The 26,468-nt window shown below is 37.7% G+C and overlaps 1 protein-coding gene across 49 annotated transcripts in view; it reads left to right on the top strand.

Moving 5' to 3' along the window:
• Positions 1–26,468, top strand: part of ST7L (suppression of tumorigenicity 7 like) — a 187,498-nt gene that overhangs the window by 29,758 nt on the left and 131,272 nt on the right. For 48 of the 49 annotated variants that reach the window (XR_014844487.1, XR_014844496.1, XR_014844495.1 and 45 more), the window contains 3 exons: positions 982–1,054; positions 2,128–2,230; positions 25,512–25,662. Coding sequence is in view for 30 of the 49 variants with exons in the window: in XM_085023609.1 (XP_084879735.1) it covers positions 982–1,054; positions 2,128–2,230; positions 25,512–25,662 (327 nt within the window). In the remaining 19 variants the exon portion in view is untranslated. Of the gene's footprint in view, positions 1–981; positions 1,055–2,127; positions 2,231–18,972; positions 19,070–25,511; positions 25,663–26,468 lie in introns of those variants that run through there. The other variant, XM_085023613.1, reaches the window with a different exon arrangement.

Genomic DNA, 26,468 nt, shown 5'->3' on the forward strand with positions numbered 1-26,468 from the left:
CATGCTGCAGGTGCAGCCAAAAAAAAAAAAGTAGAATCAAGATTCAAATCAGGTCTTCTCATTACATGTCCATGTGCTTTTACTACTATGTTATATCTGTTGAATTTGCACTATGAATTATTCTTATTAAAAATTGTCTTGGGAGTTCCCATCGTGGCTCAGTGGTTAACAAATCCGACTAGGAATCATGAGGTTGCAGGTTCAATCCCTGGCCTCGCTCAGTGGGTTAAGGATCCAGCGTTGCCGTGAGCTGTGGTGCAGGTCACAGATGTGGCTCGGATCCAGTGTTGCTGTGGCTGTGGTGTAAGCCGGCAGCTACAGCTCCGATTAGACCCCTAGCTTGGGAACCTCCATATGCTGCAGGTGCGGCCCTAAAAAGACCAAAAAAAAAAAAAGCAACTTTGTCCTAGAGTTTCCATTATAGCTCAGTGGTTAACAAACCCAGCCAGGATCCCTGAGAATTTGGGTTTGATCCCTGGCCTCACTCAGTGGGTTAAAGATCCTGTGTTACCATGAGGTGTGATGTAGGTTGCAGACATAACTCGGATCTTGCATTGCTGTGGCTGTGGCATAAGCTGGCAGCTGTAGCTCCAAATCAACCCCTAGTCTAGGAACTTCCATATGCCATGTGTGCAGCCCTAAAAAGAAAAAAAAAATAATGATATTTTTGTGGGAGTTCCCATTGTGGCTCAGTGGTTAACGAATCCGACTAGGAACCATGAGGTTGCTGGTTTGATCCCTGGCCTTGCTCAGTGGGTTAACGATCCTGTGTTGCCATGAGCTGAGGTGTAGGTCACAGACTCGGCTCGGATCCCACATTGCTGTGGCTCTGGTGTAGGCCAGCGGCTACAGCTCCGATTCGACCCTTAACCTGAGAACCTCCATGTGCCGTGGGAGCAGCCCTAGAAAAGGCAAAAAGCCAAAAAAAAAAAAAAAAGATATTTTTGTGATTCTTACCTAAGTTGAGCATTATTATTACAGATATAAGCCTTCCAAAGTCAGCAGCCATCTGTTATACAGCAGCACTATTGAAGACAAGGACTGTTTCAGATAAGTAAGTAATTATGAAAACTACAATAGTTTAGAAAGACTGCTAAACTCAGTATTATATTTTTCATTTACTGACTTTAATCAATGCTTTTTATTTTGGGGGGACCTACTTCCTGCTGAATAATCCTTGATTTTACAGGACTTTGAAACTTCTTACTATGTGTAGTAGAAAGAGCAAGATTTTTAGAGCTAAGTAAACGTGGATTCAAATTCAGTCTGCAGTATACCAGCTGTGGAACTTAGGTCAAGTTAATCAGTTTGAGTTTCTTCCTCATCTGTAAAATGAGCATAAAATACTGTAGAGTGTTTGTGTGAGGATTATGTGAGTTACATGTCCAAAGCAATGCTGGATGGAAGGTACATACAGTGCATAGTGACTGTGATGGTAAAAAAGTGTATAGTAGGGAAATATTTTTCATGTTATCTGTCCTGAGATTACAATTCTGAGTTATTCTGATTTCCTTGTATTTCTGGCTGCCATGAATTTCTCTTTATTCCACAGGTAAGATATTCAGAAACCAATCAAATGGTGACCATCTTCTTTCACCTTAGATTAAGATGCCTTGATATGAATTAAAATAGAATATTCAGTCTGTTTCCTCTTAATGAAAATTTGATAAGAGGAAGTTCCCTGATGGATCTAGTGGCTAGGACTTGGTGCTTTTGCCACTGCGGCCTGGGTTCAATTCCTGATCTGGGAACTGAGCTATCATGTGCTACTACATGCTGTGGCAAAAAAAAAAAAATTTTTTTTTAATTTTTGATGAGAATGTACTTCTATTTCATGAGATTCTTTAGATGTCCCTGTGTAGCATTTCTTATTTTACTACTTTGCCCAAAATGTGTGTTCAGTGGACTTCTCCTGAAGGCTTTCTTCACCTTAATTGAAGATTTCTGTTTCTTATGCTGCCTTCCTTTATATATTGAACCAAAGACTTTACTTTCATATTTAGTAACTATTTGGCTTTAACTTTGGCCTTCATCAGAAACCTCTGATTCAGGGGGCCAGATTATGATCTAAATTTATTTGTTTGTTTATTTAAATATTTATTTCCTCATTTTGTGGTGTTCTTACAGATTTTCTCCAGAAACAGCCTCCAGAAGAGGGTTAAGCACAGCAGAAATTAATGCTGTGGAAGCAATTCATAGAGCTGTGGAATTTAATCCTCATGTTCCAAAAGTAAGAAATTTTATGATGGAAATACTACTTTTATTTAAGATAATCAAATTGATAACCCAAATAGTAAAGTTTGGGCCTCCATAATTTAAGGCATAATTGTTTAGGTCTGCTATATTTTGATACTTAGTATTTGCCTTAAAGGGGATATTAGAAAGGCATTTAGAAAGGTGAATAAGAGCAGTATTTCACTATAGGCTTTATAATTGCTGTCAAAATAAAACTTGAAGTTTTGTTCATCTAGCTGGTCCTATTATATAGCTATAGAGATGAAGTAATATTCTAATATTACTAATATTAGGCTTGGTCCTAATAAAAGATCATTCATATTTTATATCATTAAATCAAATTTTCTGTTGCTGTAAAAGCTTTTTACAACTAGACAGATGCCTGGGTTTTGAATGAGGGCTGGGTAGACAAAGACTGAAGACAAATAGATTAAAATAATCAATGATAGGAAACAGATGTGGAAGCTCTCAGAAAAACTGCTGAGTTGATGTTTATTTAGTCCCAAATGAAACTGTACTCATCTCATTTGTCTTTATGTTATACCTTGCAGACATATGGATTATTGGTTAATCTTTGTTATCATCCAAGATTAAATTTTGGGTTTTAAAAACAATGCCCAAGTTAGGAAGTATAGAATATTTAAGAATATGCCTTTATTACAAAATGTGATTATATATTTTGATTCCAGTATAATGTGTTAGTGAAATTTGGAAACTAGTAAACATTAAAGGTTAATCTCTAAAAGATAATCTCTAAGAAATGCAAGTCCTAAATCTGTTAGAGTAAGTATAAGAATATTATAATGTAAGAATGAGAGTCAGGGAGTTCCTGTCATAGCGTAGCAGAAACAAATCTGACTAGGAACCGTGGGGTTGCCGGTTTGATCCCTGGCATCGCTCTGTGGGTTAAGGATCCGGCATTTCCATGAGCTGTGGTGTAGGTCACAGATGCAGTTCGGATCCCAAGTTGCTGTGGCTGTGGTGTAGGCTGACAGCTGTAGCTCCAATTAGACCCCTCGGCTGGGAACCTCCATATGCTCCAGGCGTAGCCCTAAAAAAAAAGCAGAAAAAAAAAAAGAGAGTGAAAGTCAGCAGATAAATGGCATTCTCTCATTAAGTGAAACTGGTGCTGTAAATTTATGTAAAAATTTTAATATGAATTGTGATATATATATAGCAAAGTGTAAAAAACAGAAATGTGGATCTTAATAATTTGTTGTAAAGAAGATGAGTAGAAACTACCAGTGAGGTCAAGAAACAACATTGTCAGTCCCCAGAAACCCACCTTATCTTTCCCAATTACAAGTTTTTGTCTCCTGCCTGAAGGTAACCACCATTGTGGCATTAATTATGTTCATTTCATTCTTTTCTTATATTTTTGGTCTATACTTTTCCTTTAATTGCTGGCTTTGTAAAACAAAGAGTGGTCCCTCTTTTATCATTCTTAGGAATAATTTGTATAAAAATTAGAATTATTTCTGCCTTCAATGATTGGTAGAATTTCCTGACAAAGCTATCTAATACTTTTCTTTGTGAGGAGTTTCATTCCAAATTTTATTTCTTTAGATTAATAGTTTAATTACAAATTAAAATTCTTTAACCATTCCATAATTATTCACATTTTTTGTTTCTTTTTACCATAGTTTTGATAAGTGGTTATTTTTCTAGGATACAATTTATTTCATCAAAAATTTCAAATTTTTTGGAGTTCCCATTGCAGCTCAGTGGTTAAAGAATCCGACTAGGAACCATGAGGTTGCGGGTTCGATCCCTGGCCTTGTTCAGTGGGTTAACGATCCGGTGTTGCCGTGAGCTGTGGTGTAGGTCGCAGACACAGCTCGGATCCCACGTTGCTGTGGCTCTGGTGTAGGCCGGCGGCTACAGCTCAGATTGGACCCCTAGCCTGGGAACCTCCGTATGCCACGGAATTGGCCCAAGAAATGGCAAAAAGACAAAAAAAGAAAAAAGAAAAAAAAATCAAATTTATTGATGTAAAGATTTAAAAAAATCTTTTTATTACCTTGTTAATATATGCAGGATCAGTTGTAATGTTCACTTTTTAATTTATAACACTGACTACCTTTTTTCTCCTCCCTGTATTGGATTTCCTAGGAGCTTATCAGTTTGTTCTTTGCAAAGAACCAAGACCTGACTTTGATGATCTCTGCTATTTGTTTTCTGGCTCATTCATTTCTGCTCTTTATGACCTTCTTTCACCTTTCTTTGGCCCTCTTTTATTATATTTATAGTTGTACAACCATTATCACAACCCAATTTTACAACATTTCCATCCTAAAATCCCAGCCCATCCCTCCACGCATAACCTCTCTCCTTTGGTAACCATAAGTTTTTCAGAGTCTGTGAGTCAGTTTCTGTTCTGCAAATAAGTTCATTGTATCCTCTTTTTAGATTCAACATTTAAGAGATAACATATGATGTTGGTATCTCACTGTCTGACTAACTTCATTTAGCATGATAATTTCTAAGTCCATCCATGATGCTGCAAATCCCATTATGTCTTTCCTTTTTATGGCTGAGTAATACTCCATTGTGTATATGTACCACATCTTCTTTATCCACTCCACTGTTGATGGACATTTAGGTTCCCTCCATGTCTTGGCTGTTGTATATAGTGCTGCAGCAAACATTGGGGTACATGTATCTTTTCAAGGCATCATTTTCTCTGGATAGATGCCCAGGAGTTGGGTTGCTGGATCAATGGTAGTTCTATTTTTAGTTTTTTGAGGAACCTCCATACTGTTTTCCATAGTAGTTGCACCAATTTACATTCCTACCAACAGTGTAAGAGGGTTCCCTCTTCTCCATACCCTCTCCAGCATTTATTGTTTGTAGACTTTTTGATGATGGCCATTCTGGCTGGTATACAGTGGTACCTCATAGTAGTTTTGATTTGCTTTTCTCTAATAATTAGTGATGTTGAACATCTTTTCATATGTTTTTTGGCCATCCATATGTCTTCTTTGTTTTGTTTTTGTTTTTTGTTTTTTTTTTATTAAATACTTTTTTTTTTTTTTTTTTGGTATGTGTCTCCATAGTACATTTATTTAACAAAATGATTTTTTTTGTCTTTTTGCTATTTTTTTGGGCCACTCCCGTGGCATATGGAGGTTCCCAGGCTGGGGGTCTAATCGGAGCTGTAGCCGCCAGCCTACGCCAGAGCCACAGCAACGCGGGATCCGAGCCACGTCTGCAACCTACACCACAGCTCACGGCAACACCAGATCATTAACCCACTGAGCAGGGGCAGGGATCGAACCCGCAACTTCATGGTTCCTAGTCGGATTCGTTAACCGCTGCGCCACGACGGGAACTCCCCATATGTCTTCTTTGGAGAATTGTCTGTTTAGATCTTCTGCCCATTTTTTGATGGGGTTTTTTTTTTTTTTTTTTGGTATTGAGCTGCAGGAGGTGTTTATATATTTTGGAGATTAATCCCTTGTCAGTTTCTTCATTTGCAAATATTCTCTCCCATTCTGTGGATTGTCTTTTTGTTTTGTTTAGGGTTTTCTTGGCTTTACAAAAACTTTTAAGTTTAATTAAGTCCCATTTGTTTATTTTTGTTTTTATCGTCATTAGTCAAGAGGTAGATCTGAGAAGATATTGCTGTGGTTTATATCAGAGAGTGTTTGGCCCATGCTTTCCTCTTAGAGTTTTATAGTATCTGGTCATATTTTTAGGTCTTTAATCCATTTTGAGTTTATTTTTGTTTATGGTGTTACGGAGTGTTCTAATTTCATTCTTTAACATGTATGTTCAGTTTTCCCAGCACCCCTTATTGAAGGGGCTCTCTTTTCTCCATTTTCATGCCTCCTTTGTCATAGATTAGTTGACTGTAGGTGTGTGGGTTTAATTCTGGGCTTTCTATCCTGTTCCACTAGTATATATTTCTGTTTTTGTGCCAGGACCATACTGTTTTGATGATGGTTGCTTTGTAGTATAGTCTGAAGTCAGGGAGCCTGATTCTTCCAGCTCCATTTTTCTTTCTCAGGATGGCTTTGGCTATTCTGGATCTTTTGTGCTTCCAAACAAACTTTAAAATATTTTGTTCTAGGAGTTCCCATTGTGGCACAGTGGAAATGAATCCAACTAGGAACCATGAGGTTGTGGTTTGATCCCTGGCCTTGCTCAGTGGGTTAAGGATCTGGTGTTGCTGTGAGCTGTAGTATAGGTTGCGGACACAGCTCCAATCCTGCATTGCTCTGGCTGTGGCAAAGGCTGGCAGCTGTAGCTCTGATTCGACCCCTAGCTTGGGAACCTCCATATGCTGTAGGTGTGGCCCTAAAAAGCATAAATAAATAAATAAATAAATAAATAAAGCAACAATAAAAAATTTAAAAAAATTTTGTTCTGGTTCTGTGAAAAATGCCCTTGGTAATCTGATAGGGATTGCATTGAATCTGTAGATGACCTTGGGTAGTTCAGTCATTTTGACAGTTTTGATTCTTCCAATCCAAGAGCAGGGTATGTCTTTCCATATGTTTGTGTCATCTTTGATTTCTTTCAGTAGCATCTTAAAATTTTTCAGAATACAGGTCTTTGGTCTCTTTAGGTATGTTTATTTCTAGGTATTTTATTCTTTTTGATGTGATGGTAAATGAGATTGTTTCCCGAATTTCTCTTTTTGATTTCTTTCATGTAGAAATGCAGTGAATTTCTGTGTATTAATTTTGTGTCCTGCAGCTTTACCATATTCACTGTTGAGCTCTAACAGTTTTCTGGTAGCGTCTTTAGGATTTTCTAGTATAGTATTGTGGCATCTGCAAACATTGGTAGTTTCACTTCCTTTCCAATTTGGATTCTTTTTATTTCTTTTTCTTCTCTGATTGCTGTGACTGGGACTTCCAAAACTATGTTGAATAGTAGTGGCGAGAGTGGACATCCTTGTCTTGTTCCTGATCTTAGTGGCAATTTCTTTTATGTTCTTATAAAAGTACTTAACTCATTAATTTTCACTCTTCTAATATATTCATTTACATCTATAAATCTCTCTCTAAATACCATTTTAACTGCATTCTATATTATACTGCATGCTATATTTTTAAATATAATTTAGTTCAAAATATTTTCTAATTTCTATTATAACTTACTCTTTAATTTAGAGGTATATTTATTCCATTTAGAGATTTCTTTCTTTCTGTCTTTCTTTTTTTTTTTTTTTTTCTTTTTTAGGGCCACACCCAAGGCATATGGAGGTTCCCAGGCTAGGGCTGAATGGAGCTATAGCCACTGGCGTTTGCCACAGCAATAGCAATGCCAGATCTGAGTTGCATCTGTGGCCTATACTGCAGCTCATGGCAACTCCAGATCCTTAACCCACTGAATGAGGCCAGGGATCAAAACTGCTTCCTCATGGATAATAGTCAGATTCGTTTCTGCTGAGCCATGACAGGAACTCCTGGAGGTGTATTTCTCAACTTCCAAACATATGAAGTTTATCTTTTTTTTTTTTTCTTTTTTCTTTTTGGTTTCCCTGCAGCATATGGATTTCCCAGGCCAGGGATCAGATCTGAACCTCAGTTGCAACCTATTGCACACCTGCAGCAACACTAGATCCTTAACCCACTATGCCAGGCCAGGGATTGAACCTGTGTCCCAGTACTCAAGAGACGCTGCTGATCCCATTGCGCCACTACAGGAACTCTGATGTTATTCTTTTGTCAATGATTTCTGGCATAATTGCGTTTTGGACAGAGAACGTACTCTCTGTGATTTCACCCCTTTAAAACATTTTTCAGTTCTTGAATTTCTGAATATTTTTCACATCTCCGACATTATTTATAGTATCAAATTCTCTACCAAAAATTTAAATATAGTGGAGTTCCCATTGTGGCTTAGTGGTAATGAATTTGACTAGTATTCATGAAGATGTGGGTTTAATCCTTGGCCCAGCTTAGTGAGATCACAGATACGGCTCAGATCTGATGTTTCTGTGGCTGTGACATAGGCTTGCAGCTGCATCTCTGATTCAACCCCTAGCCTGTGAACTTCCATATGCCGCAGATGCAGCCCTAAAAAGAAAAAAAAATTTAAATGTGGTCTTTTGAAAATAGTATGAATTTGTTATCTTAAAGTCTTTCTCTGATTATCCCAATATCTAGAACTTCTGTGTATCTATTTTTTTTCAAGCTCTTTAGTGTTTCGTTTAATCATTCTTTTCTACATTCATCTCTTCATTCACTCACATATTCATTCATTTAAGTATTTATTGAACACCCACTGTATCCTAGATGAATTCCAGGTAAACATGAATTAAGTATAGTTCCTGTCTTCTTGGAGCTCACATTCTATTGGGAAGGCAAACACATGACTTTTTTTTTTTTTTTTTTTTTTTTTTTAATGGCCACACTCGCAGTCTATGGAGGTTCCTAAGCCAGGGATTGAATCTGAGCTGTGCAGCAGCTGTGGCAAAGCCAAATCCTTAACCCACTGTGCCTGGCCAGGGATAGAACCTGCACCTGCACGGTGACCCGAGCCACTGCAGTCAGATTCTTAACCCACTGCACTACAGCAGGAACTCCTCTTTATAAAAAAATAAGTTATATTCTTTAAAATATAAACATAATACAGTGAATATTTATACCCTCAAAATTATCCACTGGAGTTATAGTATCTTTTTTTATAAATTTTATTGGAGTATAAAGTATAACACAAAGTTGTGTTAGTTTTAGGTATACAGCTAAGTAAATCAGTTATACACAAACATGTATCCATTTTTTTTCAGATTCTTTTCCCATATAGGTTATTACACTGTATTGAGTAGATTACCCTGTGTTATACAGAAGGTCCTTGTTACCTCTCTATTCAGTATGTAGTAGTATGTATATGTCAATCCCAACCCCCTAATTTATCCATTCCCCACCCCCGCCAATGCTCCCCCTTTGGTAGCCATAAATTTGGTTTCAAAATCTTTGAGTCTGTTTCTATTTTGTAAGTTCTTTTGTTTAATTGTCTTTTTTTTCCATTGTATCATGTTCATATTGTCTTATTTTATGCCTGATTTTTCTTTGCCCATGTGCCTGACATTTTATTTGAAAAATTGTAGAAATAGCCTGAAACTTCAGATAATTTTATCTTCCTTTAGAGAGGAGTTTCTTTGTCCTTAGATTCCTAGAAGAAGCACTCACAGGACAGGATCCCCTTAATTCACTTTCAGTGATTGATATTTTCTGGTCTACCCAGGTGACTTGAAGTTGGACTGCAGGCCATGAAAGCTTTAGTTTATTTCTGGTTCATTCTTATTCTTAAGATGCAGAACTTCAGGTTCCCAATCCAATCCTGAGCGTTTTGCCAGGGCTCTCATTCTTGACAGGCCTTGAACTTTGGCTTATGTTCTTTTAGCCTTATGAAACTAAGCAAAGTGGCTGAACAGCTTCCTAGCCATCTTTTCCAGAATTGGCAAACGTCCTTATAGTAAAAGAAGCCCCAAGGGTGGTTTACTTCTCTGATGTCTGCCTTCTTTGGACTTGACCTGGTAATTCTTTACCCTTTGTAATTCTCTGATGTATTTGATGCAATTTTTTTAAATCGAAGGCTTTTCTAGTTTTCTGGGAGGGGTGATCCAAATTACCCAGTCTTCCATTACTAGAAGCAGAGATCTGAAAATACGTTCATATGAAATGCCCTGCTGTCTCATGCTGCAGAGTGCTTAACAGAATGGATTCTGCAACTAAACTGCCTAGATTTGAAGTTTGACTCCACTACTTCCTATTTGTATTACCTTAAACTACTTCTTTTAACTTGAGTTTGTTCATGTGTAAACTGGCGATACCTACCTCTTAGATGTGTTAATAAGATTAAATGGGTTCATATCTTTAAAGTGCTTAGAAGGGTACCTGACACGTAGTAAGCTTTACAGAGGTGTTTGTTATCATTATTATTCCAGGATGGGATAGAAATCTGTTCCTTGTGTGAGGAGATGAGCAGAAATTATTAGTCAGAACTGTTCAAAATAAATACACCATTAAGATGTCTAAAAATATTATTTAATTCCCACTCAAAATAACAAAATATGGGCTATCTGCTCTCTATAGTTCTTTTCTGCTTTAAAGCTCTCTCAAGTAAAGTATATTCTCAGCACTAAGAATTACTGATGGTAGGCATTGTGTATTGTTTTTCACAACTATTACTCCAGGTACCTGGGTGAGGAGACGGTAGTGGAAATACCAGGCATTGCCCAAATTATAAAATTAAATTGTTGGGAGTTTCCGTTGGCTCAGCAGAAAACAAACCCAACCAGTATGCATAAGGATGTGGGTTCGATCCCTGGCTTTGCTCAGTGGGTTAAGGATCCAACGTTGCTGTGAGCTGTGGTGTAGGTCACAGACGTGGCTCGGATCCAACGTTGCTGGGGCTGTGGGGGTAGGCCAGTGGCTGCGCCAATTTGACCCCTAGCCTGGAAACTTCCATATGCCGCACATGCACCCCTAAAAAGAAAAAAAAATTGAAAAATTGAAAAATTAAAATTAAAAAAAATGATTGGATATGTAATATATATTAATGATTGGATATGCGGCTGTGGCTCTGGCGTAGGCCGGTGGCTTTAGCTCCGATTAGACCCCTAGCCTGGGAACCTCCATATGCCCCAGGAAGTGGCCCTAGAAAAGGCAAAAAGACCAAAAAAAAAAAAAAAAAAAGAAATTTCTGGAATAGGTAAAACCATAGACACAAAAGGCAAATCAGTGGTCTCCAGGACTGGGGATAGGAATGGGAATTGACTGCAAATAGGAATGAGGGAACTTCTTATGATGATGATTGTACAATTGTATAAATTTACTGAAAATCGTTGCACTATATATTTACAGTGGTGAATCTGTGATATATAAAGTATACCTCAAGAAAACTAAAATATATTATTTAATAAAATATAAATATTTTAAATAAGTGTGTATATACTGCAACATTTTAAAAATCATTTTTAGGGAGTTCCTTTTGTGGCACAGCAGAAACAAATCTGACTAGTATCCATGAGGATGCAGGTTCGATCCCTGGCCTCACTTGGGTTAAGGATCTGGCTTTCCCATGAGCTGTAGTGTAGGTTACAGACTCGGCTCAGATCCTTCATTGCTGTGGCTGTGGCGTGGGCCAGCAGCTGCAGCTCTGACTGGAACTTTTGTATACTGTGGGTGTGGTCATAAAAAAAATCATTTTTATTCATAGATGAAAATTTACATATTTTCCCCTCAACTAAATGTCAAAGCCAGTTGACAGTTCAACTCTATCAAAGTATCTAGCTAAGTAGAATTGTGCTGTAACTATACATTATTGTTTGTGGATGGGCAGTTTAATTTAACCTGTGTGTTATCAAACACAATAATTAATTAAGGTTTTGGGGGAAATTTTATGTTCCAACAGTTTGGATAATTTCCCACTTAAATCACATTAGTGTTATATGAACTGGGAGAGCTCTGGAATTTACGGCTGTCTGCTTTTGCTAGGGTTTTATAAGCGATGAAGTATGTACAGATATTCTCTCTGTCTCTCTCTCTGTTACAGTCTCTATTCCTGTTTCTTTCAGCTGGAGCTAGCAAATATAAAGGGCTTTATGGGTTTTCTTCCTCAAACTTCAGTAGTAGGTCGTGATAACTTATTTAACCTAATGAACAGTGAAATTTAAATATATATATTATGTAGATTTTCAAATGTTGTATGAATCTTACCAGTAAAATAACAAAGAATAAAGCTATTTTAGCAGGAACTATTTTGACAACTTTCCACATAACTACAACAGAAATGGCTGTAGGTCTAGAGCTGTGCAGTTTGTTAAAGCTGGAAGCTGTTAGAAATGCAATAGGAAAAGATCACATAAATCTCCTCAGGCTATGAATTTGCTTTAGGTATTTCATCAGTATTGATTGCTTATACAGATTGGGGTTTTTTTGTTTATTTTTTGTCACGCCTATGGCATGCAGAAGTTCTCAGGCCAGGTATCAAACCTGCACCACAGTACTACCTGTCATGGCAGCTAGGCCACCAGGGAACTCTTATACAGATTTTTTGGTAATCTACCAAATAAATTTCAATATGCAGTAACTATGATAGTAATAGGAAAAAATTAGAACAGCATATTTTAATGATTTTTGACTTATTCTCCATTACCTAGGTATGGCTTTGGTTCAATAAACATTTTGTTTTAGTCACCAAACAAGAAAAAGATAGTACATCTTTTAGCTAGTATAGAAATTATAGGTTTTAAAATTTTATGATAGAAAAAGAAGAATGTGTATATGTGTGTAACTGAGTTACTTTGCTGTGTAGCAGAAATTGGCATAACATTGTAAATCAACTATACTTTAGATTTTTTTTTTTTTTTTTTGGTCTTTTTGCTATTTCTTGGGCCACTCCCGCGGCATATGGAGATTCCCAGGCTAGGGGTCCAGTCGGAGCTATAGCCACCGGCCTACGCCAGAGCTACAGCAACGCAGGATCCGAGCCGCGTCTGCAACCTACACCACAGCTCACGGCAACGCCGGATCATTAACCCACTGAGCAAGGGCAGGGGCCGAACCCGCAACCTCATGGTTCCTAGTCGGATTTGTTAACCACTGAGCCACGACGGGAACTCCTAGATTTTTTTAAATAGAATTTTATAGTGGAAAATACTTCATACCTTTTAAATATTCCATAGTATTCTGTTTCATTTTTATGTCTCATACTTTTTATTATCCAACCATCAAGGAATTTTATAGAAGGTATTCTTTTTTTAAATTGAGATGATTCACATACCATATAATTCACCCTTTTAAAGTATATAATTCAGTGGGTTTTATTATATTCACAAGGTTGTGCAGTCAGCACCATTATCTAATTCTAGAACTTTTTTTTTTTAATGGCTACACCCATGGCATATGGAAGTTCCTGGGTCAGGGACTGAATCTGAGCCATAGCTTCAACCTTCGCTGTAGCTGTGGCAATGCTGGATCCTTTTAACCCACTGTCCCAGGCCAGGGATCCAATTCACACCTCTGTGGTGACCCAAGCCACCAGAGTCAGATTCTTAACCCACTGCACCACAGAAGAACTTCCTAGAACATTTGTATTTCCCCCAAAAGAAACCCTGTACCCTGTTAACAGTCACACTCTGTTCATCCCTCCCCTAGTCCCTGATAACTGTAATTTACTTTCTGTCTCTGTGGATTTCGAATCATGCAATATGTGGCCTTTCATCTAGCATAATGTAGCATGTATCAATACATCCTTTCTTTTTATGGCTGAGTAATAATCCATTGTATGGATATACCACATTTTGTTTATCCGTTTATCAGTTGATGGGCCTTTGGTTTGATTCTACTTTTTCACTGTTATAAATAATGCTGTTATAAATATTCATGTGCAAGTTTTTATGTAGATACATGGTTTCACTTCTCTTGGGTATATACCTAGGTGTGAAACTGATGGATCATATGGTAATTCTATGTTTAACTTTTTGAGAGTCTGCCAAACTTTTTCAAAGGTGGCTGTGCTATTTTACATTCCCACCAACAGTTTTTAAGGGTTCCAATTTCTGTACATCTTTTTTTTTTTTTTTGGACGCCCTGCAGCATATGGAGTCCCTGGGCCATGGATCAGATCTGAGCCACAGTTGTGACCTGTGCCACAGGTGCAGCAACATGGGGTCCTTTAAACCTCTGTGCTTGGCCAAGGATCAAACCCACATCCCAGCACTCCAGAAATACCACCAATATTGTTGCACCACAGTGGAACCTCCAATTTCTGTTCATCTTGCCAACAGTTATCGTCTGACTATAGTTGTTCTAGTAGGTGTGAAATAACATCTCATTGTGGTTCTGATTTACATTTCCTTAATGACTAATGATGTTGAACATCTTTTAATGGGTTTATTGGTCACTTGTATATCTTCTTTGGGTAAATGTCTGTTCAAGTACATTGTGCATATTTATTTATTTTTGCTTTTTTGGGCTGTACCCATGGCATGTGGAAGTTCCCAGGCAAGAGGTCAAATCAGAGCTACAGCTGCCTGCCTACACCACAGCCACAGCAACACCAGATCCGAGCTGCTTATGTGACCTACACCACAGCTCTTGGCAACGCTAGATCCATAACCCACCGAGTGAGGCCAGGGGTTGAACTCGCATCCTCATAGGTACTAATCGGATTTGTTACTGCTGAGCCATAATAGGAACTCACATTGTGCATTTTTAAATTCATCTTTTTTAGTATAAAAAAGATTCTTTAACATTGTTCACATTCTTGATTAGTATGGTCCAAAACCATTATGAGTCACCATAGTTAAGGAATACCAGTATAACATGGAATTTTACCCATGAAATGTAAAACATGAGAATGGCTCATGAACCTTGCTGAGATATGAATGCTAAAGAGTCAGCTAGGTAAGTTAGTTACATGTGTGCACAAGCTTCAGAGCACATGATTCAAATCTGTGGGTTTACTCAATAATAAAAATACAGCTTTTTATTTTTTTATTTACTTATTTTTGGGTTTTTTTTGTTTGTTTGTTTGTTTGTCTTTTTGCCATTTCTTGGGCCGCTCCTGCGGCATGTGGAGGTTCCCAGGCTAGGGGTGGAATTGGAGCTGTAGCCGCCAGCCTACGCCAGAGACACAGCAACGCAGGATCCAAGCTGCATCTGCGACCTACACCACAGCTCACGGCAATGCCAAATCCTTAACCCACTGAGCAAGGGCAGGGATCGAACCCGCAACCTCATGGTTCCTAGTCGGATTTGTTAACCACTGCGCCACGACAGGAACTCCAAATATGGCTTTTTAAATCATAGATGTTCAGAGATAGCACAGATGGTTGAAATTGTAAATATGGAATTCACAAATGTTGGTGATTTAGTATAGATGTGATTGTTCTTAGTATGACACTTTACAGTATTGTCTAATTTAGAATCTGGTAATAGCTTGCTGCAGTATTTCACTGGAGTTTTTTCAAATATGCATACTACCACCAAATTCTTCTAAATTTTATTTTTTTAGATTTATATTTGAAATAATTTCCTTAAAATCAAGATTACAGGATAGAAAGTACAGAAATAGGTCCACATGTATTTTGTCATTTCATTTTTGACAGGAGAACCAGTTCAATTCAGTGGGGAAAGGAAACTCTTCCGCAAATGGTGCTGGAACATCTGGATGTCTGAATGGGGAAAAAAATCATGGATTTTCTTCCTACCATACATAAACATTAATTTGAGATGGATCTATTGCACAAATATAAGAGCTTAAACTATACAACATCTAGAAGAAAACATCTAAGACTATTTTTGAAAATTTGGAGTAGACAGAGATTTCCTAGGACACAATAGGCAGTTAATTGTAGGAGAAAAAATTCTAAATTGGACTTTTCAGAAATTTAAGTTTTTCTCACTGATGGCAGTGTTAAGAAAATGAAAAGGCAAACCACAAACAGGAAAAAAATATTTGAAATTTGTTTGGCAAAGGACTCATATCCATAATATATAAATATAAAATGATAACAATATGAAAAATAGCCAAAAGCTTTGAACAGATATTTCAGGAAAGAAGATAGTTGGAGTGTCCAATAAACAAATGGAGAGGTGCTCACAATTGTTGGGTATCAGGGAAATGCAATATGAAATTACAAGGGGAGTTCCCATTGTGGTGCAACGGAAACAAATCCAACTAGTAATCATGAGGTTTCAGATTCAATCCCTGGCCTCGCTCAGTGGGTTAAGGATCCAGCATTTCGTGAACTGTGGTGTAGGTTGCAGACTCAGCTCAAATCCCTCGTTTCTGTGGCTGTGGTGTAGGCCGGCAGCTACAGCTCCAATTTGACTCCTAGCCTGGGAACCTCCGTGTACTGTGGGTGCAACCATAAAAAAAGAAATTACAACAAGGTATTACTTCTATCAGAATGGCTAAAAATTAAAAAGATGGATAAAATGCTAAGAATATGGGACACTTAGAACTTTAATACGTTGCTGCTAAGAATATGTAAAATGATTCAACCATTTTGGAAAACTGACAATTTCTTATAAAGTTAAACATATACCTCACTCTATGACCCAGAAGTTCTACTCCAAGGTATACATCCAAGAAAATAAAATTTATATGGCAACAAAAAGAAAAGAACTACTGATATAGCAAAACATGGATGAATCTTAAAAATATCGTGTTGTAAAAAGAATGTATACTGAGTGATTCAATTTAAGTGATGTTCAAGGAAAGGCAAAAGCAATCTGTTGTGGTAGGAATTAGAATAGTAGTTTCCAGAGTTCCCTTTGTGACTCAGCAGAAATGAATCTGACTAGCATCCTTGAGGACACAGGTTCAATCCCTGGCCTTGCATAGTGGGTTAAGAATCTGGTGTTGCCATGAGCTGTGGTGTAGGTTGCAGATTCGGCTTGGATCCCGCATTGCTGTGGCTGTGGTATAGGCCATCAGTTACAGCTCTGATTTGACCCCTAGCCTGGGAACCTCCATATGCTGCAGGTGTGGCCCTAAAAAGACAAGGAAAAAAAAAAGAGTATAGTTGCCTCAGGTAGTCAAGGTAGGGGTGTTAACGGGAAAGGAGAACCCTCTTATTGCTTGTCTACATTTTTCATTGAACTATATACTTAAGACCTGTACATTTTATTGTTTTTAAATTACACCACAATAAAGAAAAAAGAATCTGACTCAACATGGAAAGCAGTGTCAAAAGTATCATGGCTTCTGATTAAATGAGGTGATTTATGTGAAGTGTTTAACAGTGTCTTAGTGTCAGCAGCACTGATTATTATGGCTATCATTCTTTATTATACTCTGTTATGATTTTCTCTTCTTTTTTTTTTTTTTTTTTTTTTTTTTTTTTTTTTTTTTTGCCTTTTCTGGGGCCATTCCTGCTGCATATGGAGGTTCCCAAGCTAGGGGTCTAATCTGAGCTGCAGCTGCTGGCCTACACCAGAGCCACAGCAATGCCAGATCTGAGCCACGTCTGCGACCTACACTACAGCTCATGGCAACGCCGGATCCTTAACCCACTGAGCAAGGCCGGGGATCGAACCCACAGCCTCAAGGTTCCTAGTCAGATTCGTTAATCACTGAGCCATGATGGGAACTCCAATTTTCTCTTCTCTTTAAGCTGTTTCGTTATGTACTCTTTCCTTGAGAATATTATTTTAGTACTGTAGTATGTATAAGATTTGGGGATTCCTTTGCTGAGATGAGGTGAAGGTGAAGATATTGAGACAATTAGGAATTAACTAATTTGAATTAATTAATACCCTGAGGACAATTCAGTTGTGTCTTAGAGAAGTCCTTGAGGAAAGCGTGAAGTAAAACATTTAAAAATAAAACAGGAGTTCCCATTGTGGCTCAGCAGAAGAAAGGTTGTGGGTTTGATCCCGGTCCTTGCTCAGTGGGTTGGGGGTGCGGCGTTGCCGTGAACTGTGGTATAGATCACAGATGTGGCTCAGATCTGGCGTTGCTGTGGCTCTGGTGTAGGCTGGTGGCAACAGCTCCCATTAGACCCCTCACCTGGGAACGTCCATATGCCGTAGCTATGGCCCTAAAAAGACAGAAGGCAAAAAAAATTTTTTTAATGAAAAAGTAAAAACAAAACAATAACAAAAACTTGTTTAGTAAATCTCTACAACTTGAGTACATGTTGAGGAATATGTTATCTGTGCCTTTTAAAAATGATTTCTTACTTTACGATAAAACTTTTTGGGTATTGTGCTGTTAAGAAAGTAGACCATGCCAGGAGGCCTTTTTAAGTGCAAGGGTAATTTTTAAAATAAATTGATACATTCTGCTTGATTAGAAATGGAAGCATATAGGATGTTATGAGTCCCATCCATCATAGAAGACAGCAGGCTTACGTTTCTTTGGCCAAACTCCCTATATTATAGCAGCATATATAAAAGGTGAGAGAAACGGGCACTCACTTGCGATTCTGAGTGGCATAGCGGGGGACAGGGAAGAAAGGGAAGTGGTGTTAAAATCCGTGGCCCATGCTTAGAGCACAGTGAGGCCTTTGCCCCTCCGTTACCTGGTACTGTGGCCCAAGTGGAAGGGTTGAGATGTGAAATGCTTATCTCTTGAGGTGCTGCTCTATAGGATGCTGTGGAAGGTAGTTGTTCCGAGGCTTGTGCCATCTTTCGCCTCCTTTCCCTCTCTTTTTGATACAAGATCACTTTCCCTTTGTTCCTGAGGCTATTAGGTAGTATTATGTGTGTGTTTTTTTTCAGTTTATTCATACAGCAGTTCTATTTACTTTATCTTTGGAAATTGTCTTTAGTCTCCCCTCTAATATACCTCCATGTGGATGCTTTGCAATTGGCCTGCCTGTCCAATCTCATAGAATGTGCACCGAGAAAACTAATTGCAGAGATAAATTGGTTCTTGATGTGCATGACTGATCAAGAGCAAAGTACCTTAATTTCAGATGCCTTGAGAGAGATTTTTCTTAAACCTCTGCTTTTAAGAGGAAGATTATAAAGCATTATCATTACTTCAGGTCAGAATTATATTGCTTTTGGACAAAAGCTGTTGTAAGATTTGCAAAGTAATAGAAACAAAGTGATCTAAAGATAAATTATAAAGATCAAAGCAATTCAAAATTAGAGTGAATTTGAGTGTAAGCATAGGTATGGGTTTAGAGTTATAAAAGAAATCATCAGACCATACATCATTATGTCTTTTTAACTATAGCTTTCCAAAGTAACTTTAATTTTTAATATTTTTAGTGAAAAGCAAGAGACTTGAGTAATTATTTGAGTATATTGTCCACAGTTGAATACTAGTTAAACTTGGCTCAAGCAATTTTTGATTTATTCTGGATATAACAAGAAGGCGATTTGGAGGAAATATGGAAGGTCCTGTAGCACATACTAGGTACTAACCTTAGTTTATTTCTTTGCTATATTTAATTTAATTAATTAATTTATTTACTCTTGCAGCTGTACCTGCGGCATATGGAAGTTCGCAGGCCAACGGTTGAATCAGAGCTACGCCACAGCCACAAGCAATAACGGATCCAAGCTGCATCTTTGACCTACGCCATGGCTTGCAGCAATGCTGGATCCCTAACCCACTGAGCGAGCCAGAGATCAAACTCACATCCTCACAGAGACAATGTTGGGTCCTTAACCTGCCAAATCACAATGGAAACACCAATCTTTGACTATATTTTATTTGCTGATAATTTCCAAATCTGTATCTTTTAACTCTGGCTTCCTTCCTTGTCTATAGAATTGCATTTCTATCTAGTTATGGAAGTTTTTACCTGGGTATCCAGTAGGTATCTCAGACACTTTAATGTGTCTCAGATTGAATTTTTTATTTTTTTATTTTTATTTTTTTTTATTTTAATTTTTTTTTATAAAGTTTATTTTATTTTATTTATTTTTTTATTTTGTCTTTTTGCTATTTCTTTGGGCCGCTCCCGCGGCATATGGAGGTTCCCAGGCTAGGGGTCAAATCAGAGCTGTAGCCACCGGCCTACGCCAGAGCCACAGCAATGCAGGATCCGAGCCGCGTCTGCAACCTACACCACAGCTCAGGGCAACGCCGGATCGTTAACCCACTGAGCAAGGGCAGGGACCGAACCCGCAACCTCATGGTTCCTAGTCAGATTCGTTAACCACTGCGCCACGACATTTATTTTTATTTCTTATTATTTATTTATTTTATTTATTATTATTTATTTATTTATTTACTTTTTGCTTTTTAGGGCCACATCCACGGCATATGGAGGTTCCCAGGCTAGGGGTCGAATTGGAGGTGCCAGCTGCTGGCCTACACCACAGCCACAGCAACGCCACATCTGAGCCGCATTTGCCACCTATACCACGGTTCACGGCAATGCTGGATCCTTAACCCAATGTGTGAGGCTAGGGATCAATCCCGAAATCTCATGGTTACTAGTTAGATTCATTTCTGCTGCGCCACAACGGAAACTCCTCAGACTGAATTTTTAAAAATTTATCTTTTAGTCTCCTCTCTGACTTGCCTTTCCTTTCCTTATTTTTATATTTTGATTTATGTATTTATTATCATCTTCTTTAATTAACCTTTACCCTTTCCAAATGATCAATTCATAATTTTGAAATGTCTTCCAGATCTAGCCGTCTATTCCATCCTCACTGTCACTGCTCATTGTACACTTTCACTACCTATTATTTTTAAAAATTATTGTTATAAAAGTAGTAAGTGCTTTTTTTTTTTTTTGCCTTTCCTAGGGCCACTTCCCATGGCACATGGAGGTTCCCAGGCTAGGGGTCCAATCAGAGCTGTAGCCGCCAGCCTATGCCGCAGGCACAACAATGCAGGATCCGAGCCACATCTGCGACCTACACCACAGCTCACGGCAATGCCAGATCCTTAACCTGCTGAGCAAGGCCAGGGATCGAACCCGCAACCTCATGGTTCCTAGTCGGATTCGTTAACCACTGTGCCACGATGGGAACTCCCTAGTGAGTGCTTCTTAAAAAGAATTCAGACCCTTTAGAAATTTGTAAAGTAAAAAATCCCCTATTTTTCTCTCCCAGTTCTGTTTTTCTCATGTAACCACTGTTTCTGTTTGCTGTATATATTGCTATACATTTTTCTATGCATTTTATTTATTTATTTGTTTGTTTATTTATTTTTGCTTTTCAGGCCTGCACCCACAGCATGTGGAGGTTCCCAGCCTAGGGGTCAATCGAAGCTACAGCTACTGAGCTACACTACGACCATAGCAACAGCAGATCTGAGCCACATCTGTGACCTACACTGCAGCTCATGGCAACACTGGATCCCTAACCCACTGAGCGAGGCCAGGGATCAAACCTGCAACCTCATGGTTTCTAGTCTGTTTCATTTCCTTTGTGCCACAATGGGAACTCCTTGATACTATAGTTAAGAAAAGTGGAGTCAGTATGTTTTCCTTTAAAAAGAAATCTAGACAATCACAAATAAAATTATCTTTATTTTTTTATTTTTTGACTGCACCCATGGCATGTAGAAGTTCCCAGGCCAGGCACTGAACCCACACTGCACCTGTGCCACAGGTAAACACCAGGTCCTTAACTCAGTGTGCCACACAGGAACTTCCTATTTTTTTATTCTTTTATTTTCCAATCTTGTAATTGGAGCCACAGCAGCACCAGATCCGAGCCACATCTGCGACCTACACCACAGCTCATGGCAATGCTGGATCCTTAACCCACTGAGCGAGGCCAGGGATTGAACCTGAATCTTCATGGATACTAGTCAGATTAGTTTCCGCTGAGCCATGATGGGAACTTGAAGACTGTTTTCCCCTGAGCCATGACGGGAAACATAGACTATTTTCTATGTTACTCTGCAATATTTGCATTTTTGTATTGTGAGCATGTATTCTGTAAAAAAACAAAAACAAAAACAAAACCAAAAACCCAAACCAAATCACATCTTAGGTTTTTTTTTTTTTTTTTTTTTTGTCTTTTTGCCATTTCTTGGGCTGCTCCCGTGGCATATGGACGTTCTCAGGCTAGGGGTCAAATCGGAACTACTGCCACCAGCCTACACCACAGCCACAGCAACACAGGATCCGAGCCGAATCTGTGACCTACACCACAGCTCACAATCCACTGAGCAAGGGCAGGGATCGAACCTGCAACCTCATGGTTCTTAGTCGGATTCGTTAACCACTGCGCCATGACGGGAACTCCCACATCTTAGTTTTTTTAACCTTTCACATTCTTCATTAGAAAGTAAAGCCTTGGTAGCAGAATTTTTTTCTTTTTGCTTTTTTTGTTTTCAGTTTGTCCAGAGAGTTAGAAAATATCTTTAAGTAAATCTGAAATATATGTATGAGTTTGAAGACAGGAGAATATGAAGAATATGGTTTCTGTTGTGCACTAACTTGCACCTTATTCTGAGTAGTAGAAATTTCTGAGTAGCATTTTGTGGAGGAAATAAAATAATCCTATAGTTACCTATTTTAAGTACATTTTCCTTAAACTGAAAATTTTTCTTTAAATTTCAAGGGTGAGAGATTTTATTTCAATGACCTATTAGAAACTGAAAAATAAGAGTAGCTTTGATTTAAAGTCAGCTGTAAAGGACATTTCCTAATGAGTGTGGTGTATCTGTTTACTATACTAATTGTCACTTAGATTATTACAGTGAAAATATAGACATATAGTTGCTATTCAAAAAAGTATATTCTAGATATATGTTAAGTTGATGCTTTTTTATAAGTTTTACTGAATAATTGTTAAATTAATATTTTTGCTAACCATTTTCTAAGTGTCTACCAAGATAGGATTTAGTTTAAAGCTTCAGGGTGCTAAAACTCATTGAAAATAATTTAAGATACTTTTGTCTGTAAAATAAAGCAGAATTCTAATAAGAAGGACATGGTTTAAGTATTAAACCTCTCAGAATATAAGATATTCTTTTTATGATGGAGATTCCACTGTGATTGCCTCATTTTCTTTGCTTCCTACTGAAGAAGCTCTTAGTGCACTTGCAAAGAGCATAAGGAGTCATGTCAGAGGTCAGCTATTTGAGTCCATTTTCCCACAGCCGCCTGGTGCGAGTGATCTTTTACTGTGTTTTAAAAAAATGAGCAAGGATTAAAAAGGATTAGAAGGAATATTACCCTCCTGAATATAGGCCCAAGGCACTAAGGGTAGAGAACCCAGCCAGGCAGCAAATGGGCTTTGCTTGACCAGGACACAACCTCTGCTGCATTCCTTTAAGAAACTGAATGGGAAATGTTAAGTCCCCAAACTGGATTAGTAAATAATCTCATAGCTTGTGACATCTGCTAAAATAAATTGATGACATTCTTACACTTTGAGGAGAGAGCCAGTGACATCAAGACTAAGAGTAATTATTCTTTTATCTTTTTGCTTTTTAATTTCAGCTTTATTGGGGTATAGGAATAAGAGTGATTAAAGATGGGCATTACATTCAGTAAGTGTTGGAAAGGCACATTCTGTAAACAAAAAAGAAAAATTACTTCAGCTATATTAATACCATAAGTGCATACATATAATTAATAACCCGATGCTTAAAATTTGAAACCACTGCAGTTTTTTGTTTTTAGAATTCTTCCTGTTTGTACTAGTTTTACAAAGTGTTTCACAAATTCAGCTGTTTAATTTATCTCATTAGTTTGTGTAACAACCTGAGGAACTTGGAATTTGAAATGTGAGAATGTATCTTTTAAAACACCTTTGAAATGTTTCTTTTTATATTTTATGATAGACATTAATGTGGTTTGGACTTTATGACATACAATTTGCTATCAAATTATTGAGAACCAGAGAGGTTGTTTCAGACCTTTTCTAGTAAGGGAAGTGTACTCTGGCTTCCTTCTTTGCAAGAGGTAGTTAGAGAACTAAATAGTTTTTTAAAGATTTTGTTTTTGGAGTTTATGCTGTGGTGCAGTGGGTTAAAAATATGACTGCGGTGGCTCAGGTTGCTGTGGATGCCTAGGTTTGATCCTCAGCTGGTGCAGTGGGTTAAAGAATCTGGCATTGTGGTGTAGGTTACAGCTGTGGCTTGGATTCAGTCTCTGGCCTGAGACCTTCCTTATGCCATGGGTGCGCAGCCATTAAAAAAAAAAAAAAGAAGTTGTTTAACATAGAATGTAATTTCGTATATGAATAAGAATTGATAGGTTATAACTTCTTTAACAGGCACGCTCACTAATCCCTTAAATGCATTCTTGCACTGTGCTCTCCTGGATCAGTAACTTTGTGCAAGTTGGCCCTGAACATTGAATGTATTCTCCTATTCTTTTCCCCACCATACCCTCCAATCTTCTCATCCATATTCTACCTATCAGCTCAAATTCCAAACTTCAGCAAGTAGTTTAAATCATAATGTAATACTTTTTTTTTTTTTTTTTTTTGTCTTTTTAAGGCCGCATTCATGGCATATGTGAGTTCCCAGGCTAGGAGTCAAATCAGAGCTGCAGCTGCCAGCCTATGCCACAGCCATAGCAACATGGGATCCAAGCTGTGTCTGCAACCTACATCACAGCTCACAGCAACACCGGATCCTTAACCTACTGAGCAAGGCCATGGATCAAACCCACATCCTCATGGATACTAGTTGGGTTTGTTACCACTGAGCCACAACAAGAACTCCCATAATTAATACCTGTTAAGCATAGAATTATGACATGACCTAGCAATTCTACTCTTAGATATGTACCCAAGAGAGATGAAAAACCTTTGTTCACATAAAAATTCATACACAAATGTTTACTGCAGCATTATTCACAATAGCCAAAAGATGAAAGCACCCAATGTCCATCAAATGAAAAATGAATAAACAAATGTGGGAGTTCCCGTCGCGGCGCAGTGGTTAACGAATCCGACTAGGAACCATGAGGTTGCGGGTTCGGTCCCTGCCCTTGCTCAGTGGGTTAACGATCCGGCGTTGCCGTGAGCTGTGGTGTAGGTTACAGACGCGGCTCGGATCCCGCGTTGCTGTGGCTCTGGCGTAGGCCGGTGGCTACAGCTCCGATTGAACCCCTAGCCTGGGAACCTCCATATGCCGCGGGAGCGGCCCAAGAAATAGCAACAACAACAACAGCAAAAAAGGCAAAAGACAAAAGACAAAAAAAAAAAAAAACAAAAAACAAATGTGGTCTATGCATACAATGGAATGTTATTGAAGCACAAGAAGGAATGAAGTACTGATACATGCTACAACATGGATACCTCCTATCCATATTCCTGTATACATTTATACCACTAATGAGGCACTCAAAATAGTCTGATTATAATTATTAACTTAAGAAATCTTTCTCATTAATGTAATGAAAAGCTCCAGAGAACAGAGTGTTTTGGCATTCCCTAACAAGCATAGTGCTTTGCACTCAGTGAATATTAATTTGATGGAACTTCTTAATTAAATTCATTCACTTTAAAAGGGGAATAAAGAAAAAAATCAATGTTAGCACAAAGTGTTATTCCAAAATTATGTTTTGTAATTTTTTACAATTATTCTTTTTTGGAAAAATAAATACTTTGCTCACACATTATTTCTTCAGCTTGGGTTTCCTTTTTGCATTTAGTAAAGTCACACATAAGCCACTTATTACTTTATTTTTACCTATAGGAATTTTCTGATCTTTGGAATTTGCATATATATATATATATGTATATATATATATATATATAAGCGTTTTATACACATTGTCAGTACAACCTTCATGTCATTTCAACTATCTTAATATTTGTTAAGTCAAATTAACTTTATAAAATATGAATCTACATTTTTATGGGTATTTAATATAAATTTTTCTATTTTCCTTTGGTGTGTACGTGTGTGTGTTTCTTTTCTAGTATTTACTAGAGATGAAAAGTCTCATTTTACCTCCAGAACACATTCTGAAACGGGGTGATAGTGAAGCAATTGCCTATGCTTTCTTTCATCTTCAGCACTGGAAGCGGATAGAAGGTGCCCTTAATCTGTTACAGTGTACGTGGGAAGGCAGTAAGTATTCTTTTCCAGATGCAGCACTAATCTTTATGACTGTTCATTGCATTCACAGAGGCAGTCTTTTTAATGAGATTGTTGAGTTTCCTTAAGGATTTGTTGTTCAGATTGGTTTAAAAGTGAACTCAGTGGTGTTTCTTGGTAGAAGAAATGTGTAATATGCTTATATTAATGCTACAATTGGGAGAAGCAGAATCAGAAACTATTTGGATATTCTGCTGTATGTTCATTTAAATGACATATTTATAAGGAAAGAAAATGAAAACTTATATTCCTTGATTTATAATTGTTTCAAATGTGGCTAGCTGTTTTAATATTTTTTAAACTGCACCTTTTTGGGAGGGGTTTGTTTTGAGATGTGTACAATATGAAACGATTTTCCTCATTACCGATATTAACTTGACTCTAAAAAAAGGTTTTTTTTAAATTGTGGTAAAATATATATAACATAAAAATTACCATTTTAAACATTTTTAAATGTACATTCCGTGACATTATGTACATTTACATTGTTGTGCAACCATCCTCATTGTCCATCCCCAGAACTTTTCATCACCCCCAACTGAAATTCTGGACCTGTTAAAAAATAACTCCCATTCTTGTCTTCTCCCCAGTCCCATGGCCACCATTCTGTTTTCTGTCTCTATGAGTTTGGCTACTCTAGATATCTCATGCAGTATTTTTCTTTTTGTATGTGGCTTCTTTCACTCTCATAATGTTGTAGCATGTGTCAGAGTTTTGTTCCTGTTTTAAGGCTTAGTAATATTCCATTGAAAATGTATACAGCATTTTGTTTATCCTTT

Source organism: Sus scrofa, chromosome 4, assembly GCF_054392235.1.
Source record: "Sus scrofa isolate SSC_HxYL_T2T_F1_AM1 chromosome 4, Sscrofa_HxYL_maternal_Yorkshire_Landrace_v2.0, whole genome shotgun sequence".
Lineage (NCBI taxonomy): Eukaryota > Metazoa > Chordata > Mammalia > Artiodactyla > Suidae > Sus > Sus scrofa.